At 47.6% G+C, this 24,125-nt stretch overlaps 1 protein-coding gene across 2 annotated transcripts in view; it reads right to left on the bottom strand.

The window, feature by feature from the left end:
* Positions 1–599: 599 nt before the first annotated feature.
* The window catches only part of Hs3st2 (heparan sulfate-glucosamine 3-sulfotransferase 2), a 100,925-nt gene continuing 77,399 nt past the window's right edge, over positions 600–24,125 (bottom strand). For both annotated transcript variants that reach the window (XM_057778077.1, XM_057778078.1), the window contains one exon: positions 600–1,940. In XM_057778077.1, coding sequence (XP_057634060.1) covers positions 1,322–1,940 — 619 coding nt within the window. In that variant the 3' untranslated portion in view covers positions 600–1,321. The remainder of the gene's footprint in view (positions 1,941–24,125) is intronic.

The raw sequence follows: 24,125 nt of genomic DNA on the forward strand, positions 1-24,125 counted from the left end.
AAAGTAAGCGACTCTGCCTCAAAACAAACAAAACAAAAGAGCAAAACCCAAGGTGGACAGTCTACCTGAGAAACAATACCCTAACACTAGCCTCAAGATAGGTCTGTCTTAAGAAAACAGTGTAGATAGCCTGCTTGATACATGACACCTAAGACCGAGCTCTGGCTTCCACATACATGTGCACACATGTGCACCCACACATACATGTGCACATGCTCTGCCATTCTGAACACATGTGTCCACAACACACTAACACAGTAAGAAAATAAATGCAAAAATGTCTGGGCTATAACTTAAAGGACATTTGCCTAGCATGTGTAAGGGTCTGGGTTCAATGCCTCGCCCTGAAGATACAGGAATAAAATGAACACGTCCCTTACAGATCTCTATGCGATCTTTCTGTTCCAGACCCCTATAGCTAGAAGGCATCCCCATCTCCACCCTGGTTTCTCCCCACACAGTCTTCACACCCCCACCCACCCCTGACTGTTCCCCAAGGTCTTCCACATCACTGACTACTTCTTCCAATGGGATTTAGTGATGAAGGAAGGTCAGGCTTAGAGAGAAACACTCAGGGTTAAGGACACGAGAGAGCCATATTTATTTCACATGGACAAGCATGATTCCGTGCATGCCGAACATGAAAGCTCGTGTGAAGAAAGTACCCGTAACAGCAGAGTTATGTGCTTTTGTCCACAGGGAGCAGGGAGAGTCAGAGAGAGAGTGCTATTCAAAGACAGCTTCCTCCAAGCACAGTGGAGACCACAGGCTTTGAAGTCACTGGCTTGTTTCATCATCACAGAGTCCATCTTCTGGAGTGGCCCGAGAAGGGTTTTTGGCGCTGCCTACTGTTGATGGGCTGCTGCTTTCTGAGGAGGGTGGAGGGTGTTCTCCTAGCCTACCGCTCAGTGCTGCTGCAGGGAGATGAAGTTCAGAGGGAAGGTACATGCCACATGGAATTAACAAGTCCACCACCGAGCATACAGTGATGGCATGGACCGCCGTTCTCACAGCAACAGAACCATCTCCACTCAGAATATCCCCCGACACCGGGAGATCCACTCTTGTTACAGCAATTCCCCAAGGCCTCTCACCGGTGGAAGGGAGCAGATTCTGGAACTGGATGGCTATGCCAGAAGCAAGTAGAACTTTCCCGGACAGAGCAGGGACCACCAGTCTCTCGGCCTTTATTCAGCTTCCTGGTTCCAAGATGATCCATCATAGGGTTCAAGATGGGAAGAAGGGCTGGAGACGAGGAAAAGCGACTCTGGGAGGGAACCTCGTGGAAGAGACAAGAGTGGGGCTCTTGTACCTCTGAGTCTCACTCCCACCGGAAGTCCTGCCCAACGGTTTCATAAAATTTAATATTATAAGGTCTATAAAATTCCCGGAGCTGGTCTATGACTTCAGGGTCGATCTGGACATGAGTTCTCCCCTTTGATTTGCCCAGGCATCGCGGCAGGAGGGTCGACTCTGGTTTTTTCAAGCAAGGGAATCCTTTGGTCTTGTTGAAGTAGAAGTGCTTGTCTGTAATGAATCGTTTGATGCCCAGGAAGTCCTGGATGCGCCCCATCTCGCCAGCCGGGTCAGTGATGAGCCGCTCGCCACTGACGAAGTGGATCTGGGCCAGGGGGAAGTACCGCAGCCAGCTCTCCAGGTGCAGCGCATACATGCCGATGCGGATCGCGTTCCAAGACACGTCCACCAGGCCCAGACTGCGGTTGCGAAAGGACAGGCCCTCGAAGGTGGGGATGTCCGGTTTCTTCGAAAGTGTCTGTGTGTAGTCAGAGATGGCGCGGGTCACGGGGTTCCGCACCACCACAATCAGCTTGGTGTCTCGCGACATGTTGAAGATCCGTCGAGGGGCTTCTTGAGTGACGAAATAGCTAGGCGTCTTCTCTAGTGTGATCTGGGTCTCCAAGGTCCTGGGCATCAGGCTCCTGGGGGAGCAGAAGCAACACATCATCAGAAAACCTGGCTGATTTGGGGGCACTGCTGTTAGCTCTCTCCACTTGGTAACCCACGCAGGCCTCTTTCTCCTGTTCCATTTGAGTTTCTTACTTAGTGAGGGAACTCACTTCAACTCATGGTGAATTTTTAAAATAAAATTAACAAGGGTTTCTTGAAGGCAGAAACAAACTGAATATTTGTCACTACGGGGTAAGCAAATTGTTTAACTAGCTAGTAGGGTCCCGTAAATCTATATGCATTACTATGTAATGATCTCCAACATACAGTAAACCTCTGGATCCACGGGTTCTCCAGCCATGAGAGCCGACCAGCCGGGGATCGAAAATGGGGAGGCCAGGCAAGCATAAAGGCCCGAGTTTGGATCCCCAGAATCCATATAAAGATGGGTGTCTGTATGTCTGTGAATACCAGCACTGCTATGCAAGATGGGGAGAGACTCTCTGGGGGCTATTGGCCAGCTAGCTTGGTATATGCAACAGAGAAACAGAGAACCTGTCTCAAACAAGATGAAAGATGAGAAATGGTTTACCTGAGGCTGTTCTCTGGTCGCCATATACATGACCTGCCACACACACATACACACACACACAGAGAGAGAGAGAGAGAGAGAGAGAGAGAGAGAGAGAGAGAGAGAGAGAGAGAGTACAGAGACACACACAAAATATTTTAGGAAAATGCATACATGCTAAACATATACAGATATTTCTTTGTATAGAATATTCACCCTGTATTATGTTCTATAAGCCAATCACCTAGAGCTAAGTTTGGGGTGCACACAAACACTGCGCCGTTATATAAGGGACTCCAACAGCCACAGAGTTTGGTTTTGTGGCGACTTACTCGAAGGACAACCCTATCCTTCATAACGAAGAAAGGCCAGATAAGGCTTCTTATCTTAGGAAGGAGACGCAGGACTCAGACAATTGTAGCTAGTGCCGTGGGGGAAACTGTATGTGGGTGGGGAGAGCCAGGCAATCGGGGATAAGTGAGAATTACATTTGATTGTATAATCTTTTACGCTGCTTGAAATTTTTAATGTGTTTATTATGCATTCAAAAAATACAAAGTAAGCCACTGAGTATTATCCTGGCAAAGAAAAAATTTTCTTCAAATATATTAAAATCTTTTTTTTTTTTTTTTTTGAGGAGCAAAAAGCCTGCTTTTGCAAGAATAGCAACAGTTCTAGAAATGAGTTCTGACGTCTTCTATGGAAGAGCATCTGAGTTACACCCTTTGTGTAGGCTGCAGGAAGCTCAGACCTACCTCTCCTGGCTGGTAGCCACCTCCTGCAGAGTCAGGCAATACAGCCCTCTTCCCCTTGTTTTTAATTTTCTGGCTCTGCTTGGGACTAGTAGGGATGAAGGTAGCAACTCTGCAGTCTCCAGTCCACAAGTCTCTCTCTCCAGCCTTGATGGAGAACACCCCTGTCCACAAGCATCTCTCTCCTGCCCTCATCGCTCTTTTTTCTTTTTTTCTGAAGGTCATGTTTTGTCTTATAATCCTGTATTTCTTGCTGCCAGCAGCTGGGGGGCATTAAATAAGGATGTAACTTTTTTCTTTCTTCCTCTCTGCTTCTTTCTTTGTTAGTTTGTTTCTTTCTCCCCTACACCTCTTTTTAAATAAAGATCTCTGGGTTCTTTCTATCCTAAACCAAGTCAATGTGAAATATTTTGGGCTAGGTCTGTTTTAAAGCTTACTTTTAAAGTTCACACTGAGTCAGATGAGACCAAGAGGAAAGCAGAGTTAAGCCAAGCCCTCTCCCCAGTCCTAGTGCCCTCCAAAGGGACACTTCATCAGCCCCTAAAGCGTCCATCCTCACATTTGTTGGCGTCCCAGACTCCCCATTCCCAGCATCCTCCCTGCCTCCTGTCAGCTCCCCTGGCTCCCAGCTTTCCAGCTTCCACTCGGCCACCAGCGTTTCTCTGCTTTCCTCTAGAGCAGTGCGTCTCAACCTTCCTAACGCTGTGACCCCTCTAACACAGTTCCTCATGTTGTGGTGACCCCCAACCATAAAATTACTTTTGCTGCTATATCTCATAACTGTAACTTTGCCCCTGTTATGAATCATAATGCAAACATCTGCGTTTTCTGATTGCCTTAGGTGATCCCTATGAAAGGGTCGGTTGACCACCCCAACTCAGAGGGGTGGTGACCCACAGGTTGAGAGTCACTACTTCAGAACCCTTTACAGGAAAACCTTGGGCCTTGTCATTGAAACTGTTACATTTCTAAAATGTTTCACCCTGCGATCTATTTTAGGGCAGTGAAATGAATTTAGTGAGGACTCCCCCAAAGACAGATCCACATGAGACCTGTGGGTGTGACTTTATTGGGGGAAAGAGTCTGTGCAGAGGTAAAGGTGAAGTCCCATTCCTGGATGTGTGGGACTCAAATCCAAGACAGTGACCCTAGACACACAGGGAAGAGGGTAAGCGGGCACAGTAAATCAGCAAACCTGCAGGCCAGGAACAACACTGTTGCCACCAGAAGCCATCACAGGCCCAGAGCAGTGTTCCTTCACAGTACGTCCAGGAGACTGACCGTGTTAGCCATCTGACCTCCGACACTGTGGAAGAATCACTTCTGGTGCTTCAGTGTTACCTGGTTTCCAGTCTGTTACGGCCGTCCCAGGAAATGACTGGTTACAGCTTTATCTCCTTTGACCTTTACCACAGTTCCAAACTGATTATACCTCTCCTCAACTTTGTCTATGAGCAAAGCAAAGCAAACCAGCCTACAGTTCACAATCCCAGAGAACCTAGACAACAATGAGGACCCTAAGAGAGACCTGCATGGATCTAATCTACATGGGAAGTAGAAAAAGTCAAGATCTCCTGAGTAAATTGGGAGCATGGGGAACATGGGAGAGGGTTGAAGGGGAGGGGAGAAGAAGTGAGGGGACCAGAGAAAAATGTATAGCTCAACAAAATCAATTAAAAAATTTATATGAGCTTCTCAATTTTTTTTTTTTTTTTTGGTTTTTCGAGACAGGGTTTCTCTGTGGCTTTGGTTCCTGTCCTGGAACTAGCTCTGTAGACCAGGCTGGTCTCGAACTCACAGAGATCCGCCTGCCTCTGCCTCCCGAGTGCTGGGATTAAAGGCGTGCGCCACCACCGCCCGGCGAGCTTCTCAATTTCAATTGCTTCCATATTCTGGATCCAATGATCAACAATTTCAATATCATCACCATATAACACTTAGTCTCTCAGTCTCTAACAATGTAGCATTCCAACTGTTCATCACTTCCAATTCTGCACCCAAGCTTCCAACCAGCAGACGGGATTGCCTTCAGACAGTTATCAGTTCTAGCTTTGGCTGACTCTTCGGCTGTGTGTTTGTACAGCACCCCTCTCATTCGGCAATGCTTCACATTCTCTCTGTAAGCTCCCAGCTCTGCTCCTCTTACTCTCTCTTAATATGGGACAGTGTCCCCACACAAGGAAGGTATAAGCCCTCATAGCCCGGCTCTTTCTGTTTTCCTCTATCCCATCTTGAAACTGACTTTTTTCTGCATCCCTCCCCAGGCCCTTCTACTAGATTCAGAGAACAAGGTGTGCTGGGCTCGTGGTCCACCTGTGAGAACAAGGTGTGCTGGGCTCGTGGTCCACCTGTGAGAACAAGGTGTGCTCGGCTTGTGGTCCACCTATGAGAACAAGGTGTGCTGGGCTCGTGGTCCACCTGTGAGAACAGGTGTGCTCGGCTTGTGGTCCACCTGTGAGAACAGGTGTGCTCGGCTCGTGGTCCACCTATGAGAACAAGGTGTGCTGGGCTCGTGGTCCACCTGTGAGAACAGGTGTGCTCGGCTTGTGGTCCACCTGTGAGAACAGGTATGCTGGGCTTGTGGCTCACATGTGCTCACTCACTTCCTTAGCCTTCCTTGGATACCCATCCTTAGGCTCTACATTCACTGTGTGTGAAGGCCGAAGCAACTGATAATTTTGTTTCAAGAGCCAAGGTATGTTTCAACGCTTATGGACTGAATGTTTTAATAGTGGTTATTAGTATGAACTGAGCCAAGTTTTATTTTAATTTTGGCTTTGTATTCTTTTCTTATTTTTATTCCTTTACTCCATTTTAATAATTCCATATTTATCAAAAATTTTAAAATATTTTTTAAACAATCTTTTCTCATTTTACATACAAACCCCAGTTCCCACTCCTTCCCCTCTTCCTGCTCTCCTACCTTCCCCCCCAACCTCCCATTCACTCCTCAGAGAGGGTAAGGCTTCCCACGGGGAGTCAACAAAGTCTGGCACATCACCTTGAGGCAGGACCAAGGTGGGCCAAGTTTTACATGTGGGATATCAAGCCAGGTATGGTAGCATGTCTGTAACCCCAGAACTTGGAAGGCAGAGGTAGGAGGATTATGAATTTAAGGGTAGCTTGGGCTACATAGTGAGACTCCCCTGCCTCAAAAGGAGGAGAAGGAATGGGGGAATTAAAAAAAAAAAACCCAAATGCATTTCAATAGAATCTTAGGGTGGAGTTTCCTAGACAAAAATTTGGTATACATTATAATTAGAGAAGTGGGGTTAATGTTGAGAGTAGATATATTGCATTTATGGGGCAGGGCCTTAAACCACTTCTAATGGTTTTCCAAACTCTGTGGGAGTTATTCATGCAAAGTTCTTCCCCGGCATAGAGACTTGGCATTTGATAGGCCATTAAATATATTTCTTTGTTAAGATACAATAGGGACTATCTGAGAAGGAAATGATGGAGACAGTATTTATCAAGCTTTGGTAGACCAACTGTGAACTTTTGCCTTCAGCATCTATTAACATCTCCCCCTTTGTTAGTTTGGAAATTTCTGATCAATTCTGGTGACCTCTAGAGTGGCACAGTGTCCCGCTGTTGGACACTAATAGACACTCCGCCATTCTAATTTCTAATAGGCACATCAGTTGCAAAGCCAACATAATCAGTGCTAAAACAGAGGGACCAGGCTACGGGCTGGAGAGTAAATCAGCGGGCATGAGCACGGACTGTGAAAGCGTGCGGCTCTGGGTTTGGATTTTGGTAACCACAAAAATCGCCAGGTGTGGCTAAGAGAGGCATCAGAGACAAGAGGATGGCTGGGACTTGCTGGCTACCAGCCAAGCTGCAGGTGCAGCGAGAGACCCCATCTCAAGGAAATGAGGTGTAGGGGAAGTGTCAGGTGTAGGGACACCCAAGGTCCTCCTCTAGCTTCCGCACACACGCGCACACACACATAGGCATCCATACGTCCATATTTGCATCCATGTGCACAACTCACACAGACACATGTCCACACACATATGCATCTCTACTTGTATACACGTGCACATTGTACACACCACACACACACACACTTATGCGTTGCACGCAAGCCAGATTATAAGTAAATTCACAGTAGCTGTGCCAAAAGTTGCAGGGCTCCTGTGCACAGCAGCCTTTCTCTAACCCCAAAGAACTCTCTGGCTGTTCATTTCTTTACTTCTATATTCATCTTCCTCTAGGTCATTGGAGAAGAGCGTGGAGCCTGTGATGATACCGTGGGAGGGGGAGGCTGGATGTCCCCTCCATGTCCTGCACACACAGGTGGGGACATGAGACTGCGCCTTAAGGTTTTCCTTTTCTCCTGTGCCACAGATGGAATTTTGCTTGTTTACAGTTTCTAGCAAACAGCAGAATGCTGCTCCCACTGCACATCCCTCTTGAGTCTGTATCCCTTCCTTTCTATGTAGTTCAGGGAAAAAATACCGGGAGACTTGTTTGGACTTGTGCCCCATCTGTTGTTTTAACTTGCTCAGCAAGGATTTTCCCACAGCTAGTCACAGTCTGGATTTCTCTGGACAAAGTCTTGTGTATGGGAAGTTTTCCTGCATCTACGTCTGTGCACCAGATGTTTGCAGCGCCCATGGAGTCCAGAAGAGGGTGTTGGATCCTCTGGACTGGGGTTATAGAGGATTGTGAATCCCCATATGGGTGCTGGTTGAACTTGGGTCCTCTGGAAGAGCAGCCCATGCTCTTAACTGCTGGGCCATCTCTCCAGCCCTTCTCTATATATTTGAGATTTCAATGGAGCCAATGACCTCTCTAATCCAGGAATGTTCTGGATTCTGAGTCTCTTTCAAATTCCTGACTTTCTCCAATCTGTTCTGGATCTTTCCAATAGGTTATTTCCCCTTTCTCGTCTTCTCTACAATCATCCTGAATGACCCACTTCCTCTCCCAGCCTTCAGTCATCATATGGGAGGTGATTCATACGTCGAAATGGAATCTGTAACTTCAGCTGTTCTGTGTTCTACACTTCACCTCAACAACCCAACTTACTAGCTTCCTCCTCAAATCATATTGCTATAAAGGCCATGTCTGTCTTTTTTCCTGGGAACATCTGCCTTCCCAACCTTCCCAAGTCTGTGTCCTCCTCACCGAGTCACGGGGTGTCCACCCATGTTTTCTCTCTGCTGCCATAGCTTCCCCTCTCGCATGCATGCTTCTCAGGGCTTCAATCCACTCTGCCACCAGGGGAGACTCTCTAAAGCAAATCAACTCAAGCCTCAGTGATTCTTCTGAATAAAGCCTGTATTCTGTGGAATATGAATTAATCCCCTTCAGTTCCTGGTTAGCTGATGGTCATGCCACACTGAACATAAAACCTGCTCTCCAAACCCAAGTGTTTTTTTTCATACGTATTTTTCTTTTGTCGAATGTAGTTTTTGTTTCTTTTCTTTTTTGGGTACATATGTCTGTGAGTCTGTATGTGCACGCACTTACGTGTGGAGGCCGGAGGTCAACCTCAGGTTTCATTCATCATGAGACCAGGTCTCTCACTGGCTTGGAGTTTGCCGGTTCAGCTAGGCTGGCAGCTGTGGAGCCCCAGGGGATCCATGCATTTCGGCTTCCCCAGCACAGAGATTGCAAGCATCTGCCACTACCACTGTGCTCAGCTTTCTGTGTAGATTCTAAGGCTGGAACTCCTCTCACTTATGTGGCAAACACGTGGCCGGCTGAGCTGTCTTCACACTCCGGGGTTTTTCATTTTCCAAGGGTTGGGACCGGCTTTTGTCTTGCTTGTTCTGACGAATGCTTCCTCCTCTTTACAAATCCAAACTGAAGTCACGCATCTGCGACACTTCCTTGTCATCTCCTGGCGTTTTGTATTCATCGGCATCATCCTGCCTTTTGGTAATTATCTCTTATGTCTCCTTTTATTACCAGAGAGTATTAGCTAGCTATCTGGACATGCCTCTTGTTTATTCTTGCCTTCGGCATATAACCCCGCCCACTATCAAATCTCAGAAACAGGTCTATTGGGAAGGGTCCGGGTGGGTTAGCTTTTTGTTGCTGTGACACCAACATAAAGCTCTACATAATCAACGGATAAGGAAATACGTTTGTTTTGGCTCACAGTGTTGGACGGTGCAGTGTGTGGTTAGTGGGCTCCATTTCTTGGGGCCTGTGGTGAGCATGTAGGGAACACGAGGTTGAAGAAGGTCTGCTTGGCAGGCAGGAAGCGCAAAAGGTGCTGCCACTAATACCCTCTTTAAGAGCATAGTTCAGTGATCAAAGGCTTCCCACTAAGCCCCGCCTCTTAGAGGTTCTGCCACCTCTATGACCTCCCACTAGCACCACAGGCTGGGGGCTAAGCTAGTAACAAATTGGCCTTTGAAGACACCGTTGCAAACCACAGTGTGGCTTACAAGTCTTAGGACATCAGTACAGGTCTATAAGCTTAGCACTTCTTTAGCATTCTGGCAGAGGAAGGCCTTGGCAGAGAATCCTGGGAAGACTTCTTTTTTTTTCCCATTGTTTTAAAGATGTCGCTGTGGCCATAGATGAAACGGACTGAGGTGAGAAATCCCCGTTCTGCTTCCACCACTCACTCCAGAGGCAGGAAAGAAAATGAAGCGCAAAGGGGCGCATCACGCAGTGTATCTGTGTTGCTCTCTGCGCTTGCTCCCCAGTTCAGGGTGCAACGCTGCCCCCTGGCGACGACCCTGGGAGCTCCTGGAGAAGCACTTCACCTGGACCCCAAGCCAGACTAATTCAATGTGAAACTCTGAATACAGGGCCCAGAAGCTCTGAATGCAGGGTCCAGGAGCCTCAGTGTGAAAGGCTGGTGAGCAAAGGCGGATGGAACAGACTGTGCCACACACCCTCACACAGCTTGTCATAAGTAATGGCTACAGTGCGCCCCATGCTGCTCCCCCATACATCCCTACTCAGTGAGAATGGGGTAAGGGTCTATGGCTTGGTATTTTTAATTCTTTTTAGACAAAGTCTCATGTATTTTAGGCTGGCCTTAAACTTCCTTTGTAGTCAAGGGTGACCTTGAACTTCTGATTTTTTTTTTTTTTAAACCTTCATCTGATGAGTGCAGGGATCACAGGTTTGTGCCACCACACGAGGTTTCTGTGGTTCTGGGGATCAAACCCAGGGTGTGCATGCCAGGCAAACGTTCTCTCCGTGGAGTCACATCCTTAGGCCCCAATCCATTTTAACAGCGTATTTAGAATTCCCACCACCATGATAGGGCTGTGAGCGCTCAGAGTTTGGATTGCTGTCTTTGTCCATAGCTGTATTCTCAGTGCTGGGGAGGAGGCAACTCTGAAAAATCTCATTGAGGGGAGCAAGAAAAAGAGAAGGCTTTCACTTGGGAAGAGCGAGACCGGGTGGGGGGGCATGCATTACTACCTTGTCCCACACCTCAGAATTCTGTGCTGTGTCATCTGAAGGAAAAACTCAAAGATTCTTGCAGAACTTACTAGAGAGAAAAAAAAATCTATTTTTTTTCCCAGACATGACAAGATAGGTGTGGAGAGCATCTTAAGGGAGGACAGTTTCTTTTAGCTTGTGATTCCAGAGGTTCCAGTGTGTGAGCAGCTGGTTTTGCTATTCCTGGGTCCGCATTGAGGCAGGATCTTCCTGGTGGGGAGCACACGCAGCACAGAGATGCCCAGCAGCTGAACTGCTGGAGCTCTGGATGACCTATAGGAAGCTAGACTCATGTGTAGAGCTTTCGGCCAGGAAAGGAAGCCACCAATGCTTCTGGGGAGCTGAGTTTAGGTGCAGACCCCAACATGGGGAGCAGGAGACTTCACTTCCCCCAGTCCTAGTTAACGTTAATGTCTTGAGGTGGAAACTGTACCGCACATGTCTTTACATACACGGCACATAGTAGGTGCTAAAGAAATGATTCCCCCAGTGAATATGAAACTGGAGAGGGGGCTGAATGGACACGATAGGACCCTCAAAATTCTGCCCTCCTCCCCCAGTGAGACATTTTTTTTTTCCAGCGAGACTTCAGGTCTTTCTAGTCTTTCAGTGTGAACTCAGTCAATGGACCAACCAATTTGGTGACGGCATACGTGCCAGTTTTAGTCTGTGTCCACTCTATAGCGCCACCATCTGGGGATAAAACCCTCAACATGCTAGCCTTTGGGGGGCACTCCCTAGCCAAACCATGATAGGTTTTCATCATCTCGGGGCTCTCTGCAAATTAGCTTTCTGACTCACATTGGCCACCCAGCGGTATACAGATGGTTCCCTCAGCTCCCGCTGTCCGCACGAGGTGCATCCCGCACACACTGGGCCTGCTGGAACTGGGCATTGTTGGGAACATGGAGTAGGCGTGCCTCTGATTATTACAGAGTCCCTGGCAAGCTTCCTCTTTGCTAAATCTGTGTGTTCTGCACTCATGCTCTGGAAGGCCCAGCTGCCTGGGGGACTTTGGTGATTTATTAGCTCCTGAGTGGGCAACGAGGCTCCTTGAAAAGCACCGCGGTCTCCAGAGGGATAATTAGCAGCCGCGGTGGAGGGAAGAGGCCTCGTTGCAAAGAGCGCATTCTGAAAGAAAACCTGCTAAACCTCCATGCCCGGCCAAGCTCCAGACACTTGTGGCTATTTACCCTTTGACTGGGGTAGACATGGCCTGTGTCAAGAGGCCACTTCCTTCTGTGTCCAGAGCAGCAACCTTATAACGGTTAAGTGACCCAGGAGCAAAATTGTAAATCCGGTTTAAGCTCGAACAGTCACTATTGCCCATACGATACTGAACCAGAGAGCACATCTGCAGCTCTTTTGATTCTGGCGGTGGCCACTGCTGGGTTACAGCCAGAGTGGACTATCTAAAGTCCAGTCAGTTCTTCCCTAGGCTATTTTTTATGCTGAGGGACCTTTGACATGTGCCCTTTGCATGAAGCATGTCTTAGCCTGTGTAGCCGAGTATTGCCTCTCCCGTGAAGCCTTCCCTGACTGATCTCATTTCCTTCACCTACAGGAATGAGACATTCACTTCTATCCTTTAGGATCCCACGGCACCTATTCTCTGAACTGAGCATCCTTTAGTGTCAGGTCCCTAAAGGCAGGAATCCTTCCTGCACCTCTCTGTATCAATACGGCCCATTCCTGTACCACCATACATTCAGGTGTTCATTAATTAAACAAGCATGCATTTAGCATCTGCTACATCCCACGGATACAAAGATCACACCTTTTTTCCCCTTAAGGAGTTAACAGCCTTGTGGAAAAATGGATTGAAGGGGGGGCTGTGCATCCGAACTCAGCTCCCCACAAGAACCAGACACTTCATTCTCTGGCAAAGGGTCTATGTCTGAAGCCAGTTTCCTGTAGGCCCCCAAAGTCCCCAGTTAGTTCTTTTTTTTTTTTTATTCTTTTTTACTTAAAATTTCCAACTGCTCCCCGTTTCCCATTTCCCTCCCCCTCCTCCCACATATTGCCCCCTCCCCCCGCTCCCCTCCCCCTATCCCCACTCCACTTCTCCTCCCCCTAGTCCACTCCCCCTCCCTCTCGATACTGAAGAGCAGTCCAAATTCCCTGCTCTACAGGAAGACCAAGGTCCTCCCACTTCTATCTAGGTCCAGGAAGGTGAGCATCCAAACAGGCTACGCTCCCACAAAGCCAGTTAATGTATTAGGATCGAAACCTAGTGCCATTATCCTTGGCTTCTCATCAGCCTTCATTGTCCGCTTTGTTCAGAGAGTCCAGTTTCAACCCATGCTTATTCAGTCCCAGTCCAGCTGGCCTTGGAGAGCTCCCAATAGATCAGTTCCACTGTCACAGTGGGTGGGTGCACGCCTCGTGGTCCTGATTTCCTTGCTCATGTTCTCCCTCCTTCTGCTCCTCATTTGGACCTTAAGAGCTCAGACGGTTGATCCAAATTGGGTCTCTGTCTCTCTCTCGATCCATCGCCAGATGAAAGTTCCTGTGCCATTCTCCTTGAACCTGGAATGGCTACCAGAAGCCCAGGGCAATGTCCCCAGTTAGTTCATTGGGGCACCTGAGGATAGGGAACCTGAAATGAACCTATCCTATAATCATACTGATGAATATCTTGCATATCGCCATAGAACCTTCATCTAGCGATGGATGGAGATAGAGACAGAGACCCACACTGGAGCACCGGACTGAGCTCCCAAGGTTATAATGAGGAGCAGAAGGAGAGAGAACATGAACAAGGAAGACAGGACCATGAGGGGTGCACCCACCCACTGAGACAGGGGGGCCGATCTATTGGGAGCTCACCAAGGCCAGCTGGACTGCTACTGAAAAAAACATGGGATAAAACTGGACTCTCTGAATGTGTTGGACAATGAGAGCTGACGAGAGCCCAGTTAGTTCTTGTTGGCACCCAAAGCCCATCAACCAGTCAACTGATTAACCCTTCACTGTCAAGGCTGCTCTCCTCGTTGCCCTAAAGATAGGAAGTCGATGCTCTGGACAGTAGGTAATGATCAGCAGAGATGTACAACTGGCCAAGAGGCAGAGAGGAAAGATTGTGGAATGCTCAGCCCTAAGAGGAATATGGGCCCCTTTCCCCTCCTCTAAAGGCTCAGGGATCATTTCAGAAGAAGAGCAAGGAAGAGTGTAAGAGCCAGAGAGGGTGGGCGACTACAAGGAGCCAGTGCTTTCCAGACACAGCAGGGCAGCTGTGCGTATGAACTCACAGCGATTGTGCCAGCATGTGTAAGACCTGCGCAGGTTCAAGCCTGACCGAATCCAGCACAGGGAGGGTGTTTCACATGAAGTCCCCGCTCCTAGTCATGGAGTCATTAGCAATTGTTAACTGCTAGGCGAGAGAGAGAGACAGCTTCGCCTAAGAAAAGTCAACTGCTCTCCAGTGGAAGATCTCATATCCGAAAACATTCGGGCAGTACAAACGTGCCTTGAGAGGAAACAAAAGGCCACAGAGTTGGGTGGGAAGGAAAGGGGATGGAGCTAGGAAAAGTTTGCAGAAAGATGAATATGATAAACACATTGTATGAAATTCTCAGAGAACCAATATATACATATATTTGAAATTTGGTGACAGTGTAGAGATAAGGAATCTTTCCCAGGGGATAAAATTCACAGGTGGCCCAGCCCTTGACAGGCCCTCCTAGCTGTTGAGGGAAGACAACATCACCTAGTCTCTCTGCCCCTTCTGTTGTGACTCTTAGTTTTCAAAGGTCTCTAGTAAAGCTGTACATGAGCATTGTGGGGTTTGTCTTGAATTCTGTTGTGCAGGTGCAGATGTGACTCATGCAGGGGGCACTGGTTCTTTTAATGGCCAGCATGCATTCAAAGTCTTCAATATCAGAATTCAAGAGACAGTTTATTTTTTTTTTATTGCAAAATCTTCATAACTTGCCCCTCATAAGGGATGAATGCACAACAGCTATCAGCCACGGACAGGGTCATACACCACCAATGCAGACAAGAACAAGCCCATAGCTGCTATTTAGCCTACAGTGTCTCAGCCAAGATCTCTTCTACGCTCAGAAACAGAAGCATCTTGCTTTCAGCTTCACAATTAGCCCAGCTATCAGCAGTTCTGGCTCCTGTTTGGGGGCTGTGGTAAGTGGGACACAGAGAAGAGGGGGGGGGATTCACCAACGCAACAGTGTTGCTGTCTGGATGCAAGAGCAGCTTCAGCAACTGGAGGAAAACGTGAGAACATGAAAAATTCATCTTGGCACCAAGACAGCCTTTCTAGGCATGAGATGGAAACCATGGAGAAGTTAAAGCACATTAGAAAAATATGTCTCTGCAAGGGGAAAGAATTGCACGGAAAAGGAAAATAACAGCACTGGCTAATTCTTGTAGCAGGTCAGCTGGGAACACAGAGGGCTGGCTTCATATTTTTTCATTTACGTATTCTATATATTTTCTCTGGCTCCTCACAAATAGCAAGTTCTGGAGAAACAGCCAGTAGAAGAAAGGAACACTAACAAAAGGAAGCCACCTATGGAAAATAAGTTCATGCAAACAATCTTTGTCTCTCAACACACTCTTTTAAAGGAATGCAAATGAAAATCATGGTGAGATCCCGTTATTCACCTATAACAAACCATTCATCCACTGATGATGTGGGTGTGGGGCAGGGAGGGGTGCACACACGTGTCACAACGTATTTGTGGCAGTCAGAGGAAACCTCAGTCCTCACTTCCATCTTGTTTGGGACGAGGTCTCTTGTTCACTGCCTTGCACGGCAGGTCGGGTGGTCTGTTCTTGCAATCACCTGTCTCCGTTTTCATCTAGCCCCTAGGAGTACAGGGTTGCAGACGCATGCTACCGGGTCTGTGCCTGGCTTTACATGGGTTTTGAGGGTCTGAACGCCGGTCCTCTCACTTTCCTGGATGCCCCTTACCTGTGGGGTCATCTCCCCAGCCTCAGGCTGTATAAATGGTGACATCTGTAATTTAACAAGCGTGTGCAGAACGAAAGCCTTCCTGACATGGCAGGAGCACCGACCAAGCACTTCTAGGAGGGCAGTGAGACCAGCGCACAGGCTCTGAATACGGCCATTGAGCGTCTGCAAATTCATCTGCTCAAATGTGTGAAGACTTGTGGGGGATGGGGATGCTCACTGCAGGAATTGTGGTAGAGATGGAAAGGTATCCAACAGAGAGGCCCCATCTTTCCTCCTTGGGACCTCCTCCCTTTTGTGACCTTGTTTGCTCTGTCCCAATAGGTTCCCAAGGGTTACTTTTCTTCTTACCACACCCAAGGAGGGACCACGGCTGGGGCTTGACAGGAAGAGTTAGTGGAAATGTGGTATGTTGCTTCAAGGCCAAGGTGATACTACAACATCATCACCCTCTTCCCTTGTCTTTTCTGGGACAGAAGACTCTAGAATGGGACCAGTTCAACAAATAGGAGGGACGGTGGTCCCCCTCCAACTAGGAGATGCCCTCGCCCTCTCTGAGCTATTGTGAGCCAGGGACAAGCATTCTGTTTGTTTGTTTGTGTGTTTGTTGTTATAGCTGTGAGCATGAACCTAACTACCACACACTGTAGGTAAAAGATGAAGACCAGGACCAAAGCTGGGTGGCCATTAGTAGGATGTGGTTTAAATAAACCATAATGAGGTTGCGCCGTGGATTATAAAGCATCTTTTAAAAGCGAGACAGATCTATTTAAAGACAGGCATGGAAGAGCGTCCAAGGTGCATTATTAAGTGGAAAAGGCAAACTGCTGTCAGGTTAATGTGACACTATTTGCGTTCACGATCTACATCCATATGCTGGCATGTATATGCATGGGACACTTCTGAAGTGATGGCCGAAGTGTTTTTAGCAGTGCTTCCCTTCAGAGAACGACCTTGGGAGGTCTGCAGTGGATGGTGGTGTGCAATGGGAATTTATATTCACCTTTCGCTTTCTGTGCGCACGGTCTTGCTTCTCTTCTTGACAGTGAGCACGTGTTCTTTGCCATCAAGAAATCCAAGCTTACCAAAAGCTATTTTTAAAATTCTCCATTGATATCATTTAGGAAGACAAATGCCTGCATTGCAGATTGAGGGAAGGAAGATTGAAGTGGCTGAAGAGTGGGTGGGTGGCGAGGACATGGCAGGCATCTTTTCTCTAGACGCTGGCCCGGATAGGAGGCTTGGGGGGGACCGTGGGTGTCGAGTGTTTTTGCGACTGCGTGAGCAGCCCTGAGAAGTTTCCTGGCAACTGGACCTCAATTTCTCAGGCTCCATCTGTGGCTGAGCCTGGGGGCACTGGCTGGAGGTAATTACAGATCTGCTGTTTTCCTCTGGGCTTCTCTCCTCTTCTTCCCCTCCACTCTGCCCTTCTCCCAGGGTTAAGCCAGTAAAATCCCTGTGAGGACTCACCAATAGACAAATTCAGTAGGTGTCAGGAAGAGGTCAAGAGCCCTCATTTCTTTCCTGCTCTACCCGGAGGCTGACTTGCCGGTCGTGGCCATCGGCGTAGCCAGGTGTCACGGCAGCCCTGGTGATATTGGTGCACGGTATGTGTTTGATCAAGGCTTACAGTAGTTGGCACAGCCGAGTAACTGGTGTCCGGTAAGGGAGTTGTGCACGATCCGGATTAGTATAAACAACAGCTAGGATGTAAGTCAGAGCAGTTCCGTTTTAGCTTCCTCACCCGCAACAGGTGGGTGGCTCAGACTTCCTCACTGTCCTGAGGGCTAAGGCGAGGTGAGCAGGGGATAGCCTATGCTAACCATAAAACACTGTGCCTGTCCTTCAATGGACTTCCCGTTTTCTATTTGATTTCCCTCCTCGGATTTAAGTCTTTTGGGGGAGACTGGGGTCAGCTTCCTCTCTTGCTGCTGTTCTCTGTGTCTGCTCTGCTTCCTAGCTGAAGACCTTGAACTAGAGCTTAACACTTCCACCCCCTCCCCCATTAGTCTTATTCCTGAGCCCACTGCCTCTGATTCCCATCCTGTCTCCTTCCCACGTTTCTTTCTCTGAACCCACCTCCAAGTGCCAATTTTAGTGTGTGTACCTGTGTGCTTGTGGGTTTTGTTTTGTTTTGTGATGGGGCCCAGGTAGCCCTGCTGCTCAAACTCATCGTGTGGTCAGGGGTGACGTTGATTTTCTGATCCTCAGGGCTCCACTTCCCGAGTGCTGGGATCACAGACGTGTGTCACCATGTGCAGTTTATGCGGTGCTGGGGATCAAAGCAGGCAAGCATTCCACTCACCGAGCCACAGTCTCAGCCCCTAATTCCAACTTTAGTCACATTTTATTTCACCTTTCTATGGCATCTGGAGCCATCTTCTCATTCCTTCCTCCCTAAAATGTTTTCTTCTTGGCTTTGGAAATGCATGTTCCCGGTCTCCACGCCTATGTCACGTGAGTTTTTCCAGGGCTTTGCATTGCTCTCCGAATGTCTCCATGAATGGCTCATCGACCACCTGTTGTCAAGTGGCGTTGTCAAGTGACACCAATGTCTGAACTATAAGCAGACCTGGCTGGTTGCCTCTTATCTCTGACCTTCATCACAGCCAACTCAGAGCCATCTTAGCTCCTCACACAAACCAGAGCTCCGTGGCCTTTCTCTAGCTAGGGCCGACCTACTCGAATCCATTCGGATGCAGCTTACTCTTGTGGGATACTCCCTAGTGACACCAGAATCCAGGAAACAAGCTAGTAATGGCTTCCAAGTGGCACTGAGAGGGTCATTATACCCGTTGAGGTTGCCGCAAGTCAGTCTGAGACAGTACACAGACGAACTTTAAGAGAAGCTTTCTCCCTCCTTGATAGCTTGCTCACTCCTCCCCTTCCCTTCCTACAGAACGGCAGATCATCTGTAGAGACCTGAAGTAGACAAACACCATGGAGCTTTGCAAGTGGCAGTGAGGGCCTGAAGCTGGCTGCCCTCCCCCTCCCCCACCTAAAAACAAATTCTGTCAGAAAACACCTTAATCAGAATGGCTTCCGTCACAGACTCCTGGCTGCCGACAGGAAGGACATTAGCACACAGGACTGGTTTGCCATGCTCCTCTGGCCATGTAGCTCTCCCCGCTCCATGCAAAGGTGACTTTACCCCTTCCCCACACTCTTTCAGATCACCAATGTCTGCCCTTTGTTGATGAGCATGGCTCATACTCCAGAGGGACAGGAAACCATGGGGTCAGGTGAAAGATGGAGGGGACCGACCCAGCGTCTTTGGATGCCAGCCTCCTTAGTCTGAGCATGTTTATCTTCCTAATCTCCTACCTCCCCTCACCTCCTAAGGTGTGTGCTCAGATCCACTGGAAGTTTCCTGGGTTCTTGCAAGATCTCCAACCAACAACAAATCAGTAAGTTTAATATATATTAAATACTTAATATTTTAATATATTAAGTATATTAACTCTTACAATTTCACACACCAGGGTCCCCAGAGATATGGATGGATTTGCATGGCTGAGTTCCACAAATTGGCCCCACTTCCTGCAGCACAACAGTGCCCCCTAGTGGAGAGTGATACTGCTCCAGCTGGTGGAGCAGACACAGGCAAGTCCCCAGGTACCTTGGGCAAACTTGACTGCTGATTAGTCTTGTCTTTGTCTCTCAAAAGTTGTAGGCACATCAATTTCTTTACTAAGTTTCATGGCTGAAAAGGATATCAGAGGTTGGTTTCCTGATCACTCAGGGAGTAAGAGGAAGCAGTTATTGCTACTGAGCCCACTGAGCACAGCCAGCTCCCCCACCCCCACAGTCTTTGCTCTGATGTTACTGAAGTGTGGCTGTGGGGTTCCCAATGCTTTTTGTCAGATTCAAGACTTGCCTAAGTTGTACACATGTGGATTCTTGGCTCGCTTTGATGTAAAACAACTCTACATTTCTCCTCCTCCTCCTCCTTCTCTTCTTCTTCTTCTTCTTCTTCTTCTTCTTCTTCTTCTTCTTCCTCCTCCTCCTCCTCCTCCTCCTCCTCCTCCTCCTCCTCCTCCTCCTCCTCCTCCTCCTCCTCCTCCTCCTCCTCCTCCTCCTTCTTCTTCTTCTTCTTCTTCTTCTTCTTCTTCTTCTTCTTCTTCTTCTTCTGCCTCTTCTCTCAAAGCCTCCAGGCCTGTCCTGTCTGATGCTAAGACTTGAGTATTCTTTCTGTCCAGCATAGTTAACCCAAGCTCTTTCCATGGCCTGCCCTATCTCACCTGCAGATCAAACGTCACCACGTGCCAACATGACTTTCTGGTTCCACAGTTTCTTTCTCGTGTTGCTTTAAGCACAGACATGTGAAGACGTTGCATATCTGTTTATGTGTTGCTTTTCTCCCGTGTGAGTCCCCCACTGGACCCCATCAGCGGGAGATGCTATCTGCCTGTCTCTGTAGCTTCACTCCTTGTCACGGAGCCAGTCTCATCACAGGCAAGAGAATGGGCATGAGTCAGAGCCACCAAATATCTTGCTTGCCGAGTGAATAGCATGGGAAGGAATCGGGACCTGAGTCAAAGGGACATGGATGGGCTCCTTGAGGGGAGAGATCTGCTGAAGATCTTTACAAAGGATTTCCCAAAGTGTGTTTACATGTGGTCTACAGCATACAACCAGTTCAGGGATGAGGGGGCTTTCTTTTCTTACAGTTGAGTATTTATCTTAGCATATTCTAGGGAATGGCCAGAGCACTGTAATGAAGACATAGCATATCATCTATTCATATCATTTACTGAGCACCTACTGTCTGCCAGCCGGCTCCGAGGTTATGGCCACAAATAAAAGAGACGCAGGGCTTGCCCTTGTGAAGCTACAGGTTTGCTGGAGGTACTGAAGAGCAAAAACAACCAAACGAACTTCATTACAGCACTTGAAAGAAAAAGGAAAAGGAGGAAATGGTAGGAAGTGAATGAAGCGCCCAGAGAAGCCCTGACCTGGACCAGATGTCAGGCGATGAATACATCCTTAGATACAGATATCAGCATGAAAAAGAGGAGAGGATAAGAAACGGCAGGGTGGGCTGGGGAGATGGTCGGGGATAAAGTGCTTGCTCTGCAGGCATCCAGGAACCCATGTGAAAGCCAGGCATGGTGGAGTGTGTCTGCAAGCCCAGTTCTCCTTCGGTGAGATGGAGGCAGAAGGAATGCCAGGAGGACCAGCTAACTTGCATACAAAATGCAAGTTATTGGTGAACAATAAGACCCCGTTTCAGAGAAGGTTGGAAGGCGAGGACTCACATCTTAGCTTGTCATGACTTCCTGCCGTGGACATGGCATGCTCCTGACCACACATACACACACACACACACACACACGGCATGCTCCTGACCACACACACACACACACACACGGCAGGTGAGGTAAGTGCAGGAGCACCCCATGTCAACAGCCATCAGGAGCAGTGCTAGTGACGCAGAAAGTAAAATCAGAACAAACCTGAAGCTGATATTTCAGTTCTAGCGTCAGGGTCCACAAAAGAACTGAGCAGAGAGATGTTGGAAAGGGGACAGAGAAGTTGCAGCAATGCGTAGTTTGTAGGTAGAACAGAATGAGAGGCCTGAAACAAATTGGCTAGCAGTACCAGGGAAGATTTCATTAAGCAGACATTGCCAGGGTGATAAGATGACTACATGGGTAGACCGAAAGGTTATTTACTCTTAATGAAATAAACCACACAACCATGAATTTAAGCACCCACCCACCAACCTACCATACCTATCCTATAGAAACACATCGTCTCAATCCTCTTAAAGGACAGGTAGGAAGCAAGTGTTTTGAAAGCACTATAGGCATATGGCGTATGTAAAAGAAACATTTCTACAAAGCCAAGCTGGATAAGGACATCTTAACTGCAACAAATGCTAGGGGAAAAAAAACAACAAAGAAACAAAATACAGATTACCATCTGTAGAACTTTGTAGGGAAAAAAAAGACTCCTAATATTTATTGTTTAGTCAGTTTGCTTATGAAAGCGAAGGAAAGGCATTGAAAAAACACTCAACGGTTCAGAAAAACATCACATCCTGCCCTCCAAAGAGTCCCCTGCAAAGGACAACAACTGCCCAAGTGACAGGGTGACGGAGCTCGAGATTGCAGAAGCCGTGCATAAAAGGACAGTAATTAGGGTTAAACCGTACTGAGGCCGATAAGTAATGCTTTTAGCTTCCACTGTCAAAACTATTCTTCTAGCAAATGCCATGTGTTCTCATCTACATGCAAAGCTAAAAAAAAATGAGCACATCTTAAGAGAAGCAGAAAGTAGAGTAGTGGGTACTGGAGGCAGAGAAGGACTGGGCTGGGCAGAGGGGAGTTGGGGCACAGCAATGGGACTGGATAGGAGCCAGTGAGGGTGACTGAGGTCAGCAGCAGTCAGCTGTGTGTGTTTAAAGGTACTATGGAGGACTCAAGTATGAGGAAAGGGGATCTTATCCTTTGCAAAAGATGACCAGGTCCTCTAGACTCGATGACACTGGGCATAGAGATGAACGGGTTGAGATAAGGAGCCAGGATACTGGCAGGCAGGCAGGTGCCTCTAGTTGGAGTGACAAGTAGAGGACCTCCCTCAATGGACCCTCTGAAGACAAAGACATGAATAAAAGCAGATGATTGACACTTGAGTGGCTTCATAAGGAGTGGCAATAATGAGGAGAAAATGTATTCTCTTCTCCAGGCCCCCTGTCTCTCTCTCCATTCATTTTTGTTTGGTGGAACTGGGATCGACCCTGTGCTTCCTGTTTGCTGGGCACAGACCTCCAAGCTACAGCACCAGCAGCAAGTGGGAGCTGACCCAATATTCCAGCAGCTTGGAGATCACCTGTCAGGACAGATCATGGGGTCGTGTCCTCTGGAGATGAGGACCCCCAGACTCGGTGATACTGGTCACAGAGAAGAGTAGGCTGGGGCACAGATGCTGGCAGTAGACAGATGGACCTACTTGGGGTGACAGGGGAGGACCCCTCTCCAAACAGACTGGCCTTCAAGTCCTAGCTCTCAAAGGACAACGCCTTTTCAAAGCTGCCAAGCTGCATTGAGTTCAATATCATTCCAGTGAATACAAAGTTACAACTCAGAGCAGAAAGAGGTCAAAAGAAAATTAACATCCCCACAAATTAGAACTTAGTAAACTCAACATCGATTACTAAGTGAGAATCATGAGATGGAGAAGCCAGGAAGCCACATCTTCAACAACAACAGCAAAACCGAGCATCCGTCTTGACCCAAGAGCACCAGGGCAGCAAGGGAGCCGAGATTAGACAACAGCTGACAGTTATTGGGAGGCTCATGGCCAGCATAGTTCACACTCACCTCACACGTGGTATTGCATTTAAATCTCTCAATGCCACTAGGTATGTGTCACTATTAACTCTATGACCTTATTTTTCACTTCGGAAATTAGGTGTGCAAGAAAAAAAAAAACTGCCTAAAGTCCTGAAAAGTAGAAGCCGGCATTTCCTTTGAGCTGTCTACTTTCCGCACCTCCTGGCTAGGAGCCTCATTAAAGCTAGGCAAGACAAAGATGCCCACTAACACAATAAATATTTAATATTGCTCTATAATTTATGGACGACTCAATTAAAACCTTAATAAATGGAGAGATGGGAACTCGTAATGTTAGTAAGACATCAGTTCTTCTGGAATGAATCTATAAGTCAAGTGTGATTCCAACCCAAATCCCAAAAGGATTTAAAAATTGAATTTGACAAAATAATTATAAAGTTTCTATTGGCTTAATAAATTAATAAAAAAGATCCAGTCCATCTTATTAGAAGTAAGAGCGATGGAAGCAGGAAATTGCCACATCCCATATGAATGCATGTATGAGAGCTGTCGCAATTGAAACAGTGTGGCTGTGGCTTGGGAGCAGGCGGGTGGAGCGTGGACGAAAACAGGCCAGAAAGGTGCACAGCTGTGGAAAAACAGCCTGCAACTGCACTTCAGCTGTTCTTTCTTTCCTTCTGCCTTCTCTATTCCTCACTTCCTTTCTCACTGTAGTCAGCGTCTTTTCTTTTGCTTGTTTCTTTCTTTTCTTCATTTTTCCCCAGTGTTAGGAATCAAAACTAGGGTCTTGTACTTACTAGTACTTTGCCACTGAACTGCATCTGCAGCCCCAGGGGTAGAGTTTCCAATAACTTGAGAAATTCTAGTGACTGGGTCTTTGGTGGACTTAGAGATTTCTTGATTCAAAGCTCATCCCAATGTTAATAAATGAGCAAAATAATTAAATGTTTAAGAACAAAACAATGGGCCCAGTGAGATGGTAAATGTGTGTGTGTGTGTGTGTGTGTGTGAGAGAGAGAGAGAGAGAGAGAGAGAGAGAGAGAGAGAGAGAGGAGGGGAAGAGAGAGAGAAAGAGAGAAGGAGGGGGGAGAGAGAGGGGAGAGAGAGGTGAGGGGAGAGAGAGTAGAGAGAGAACAATGACATAAACAATAGTAATCCTTGCAGACTGGGAAAGACTTACAACCCCACTACCTGAGCTAAAGAGCAAAGGGGAAATTTTGGTTCTGGCCACAAAATCTCCA

This window comes from Chionomys nivalis, chromosome 8 (assembly GCF_950005125.1).
Source record: "Chionomys nivalis chromosome 8, mChiNiv1.1, whole genome shotgun sequence".
Classification (NCBI taxonomy): domain Eukaryota; kingdom Metazoa; phylum Chordata; class Mammalia; order Rodentia; family Cricetidae; genus Chionomys; species Chionomys nivalis.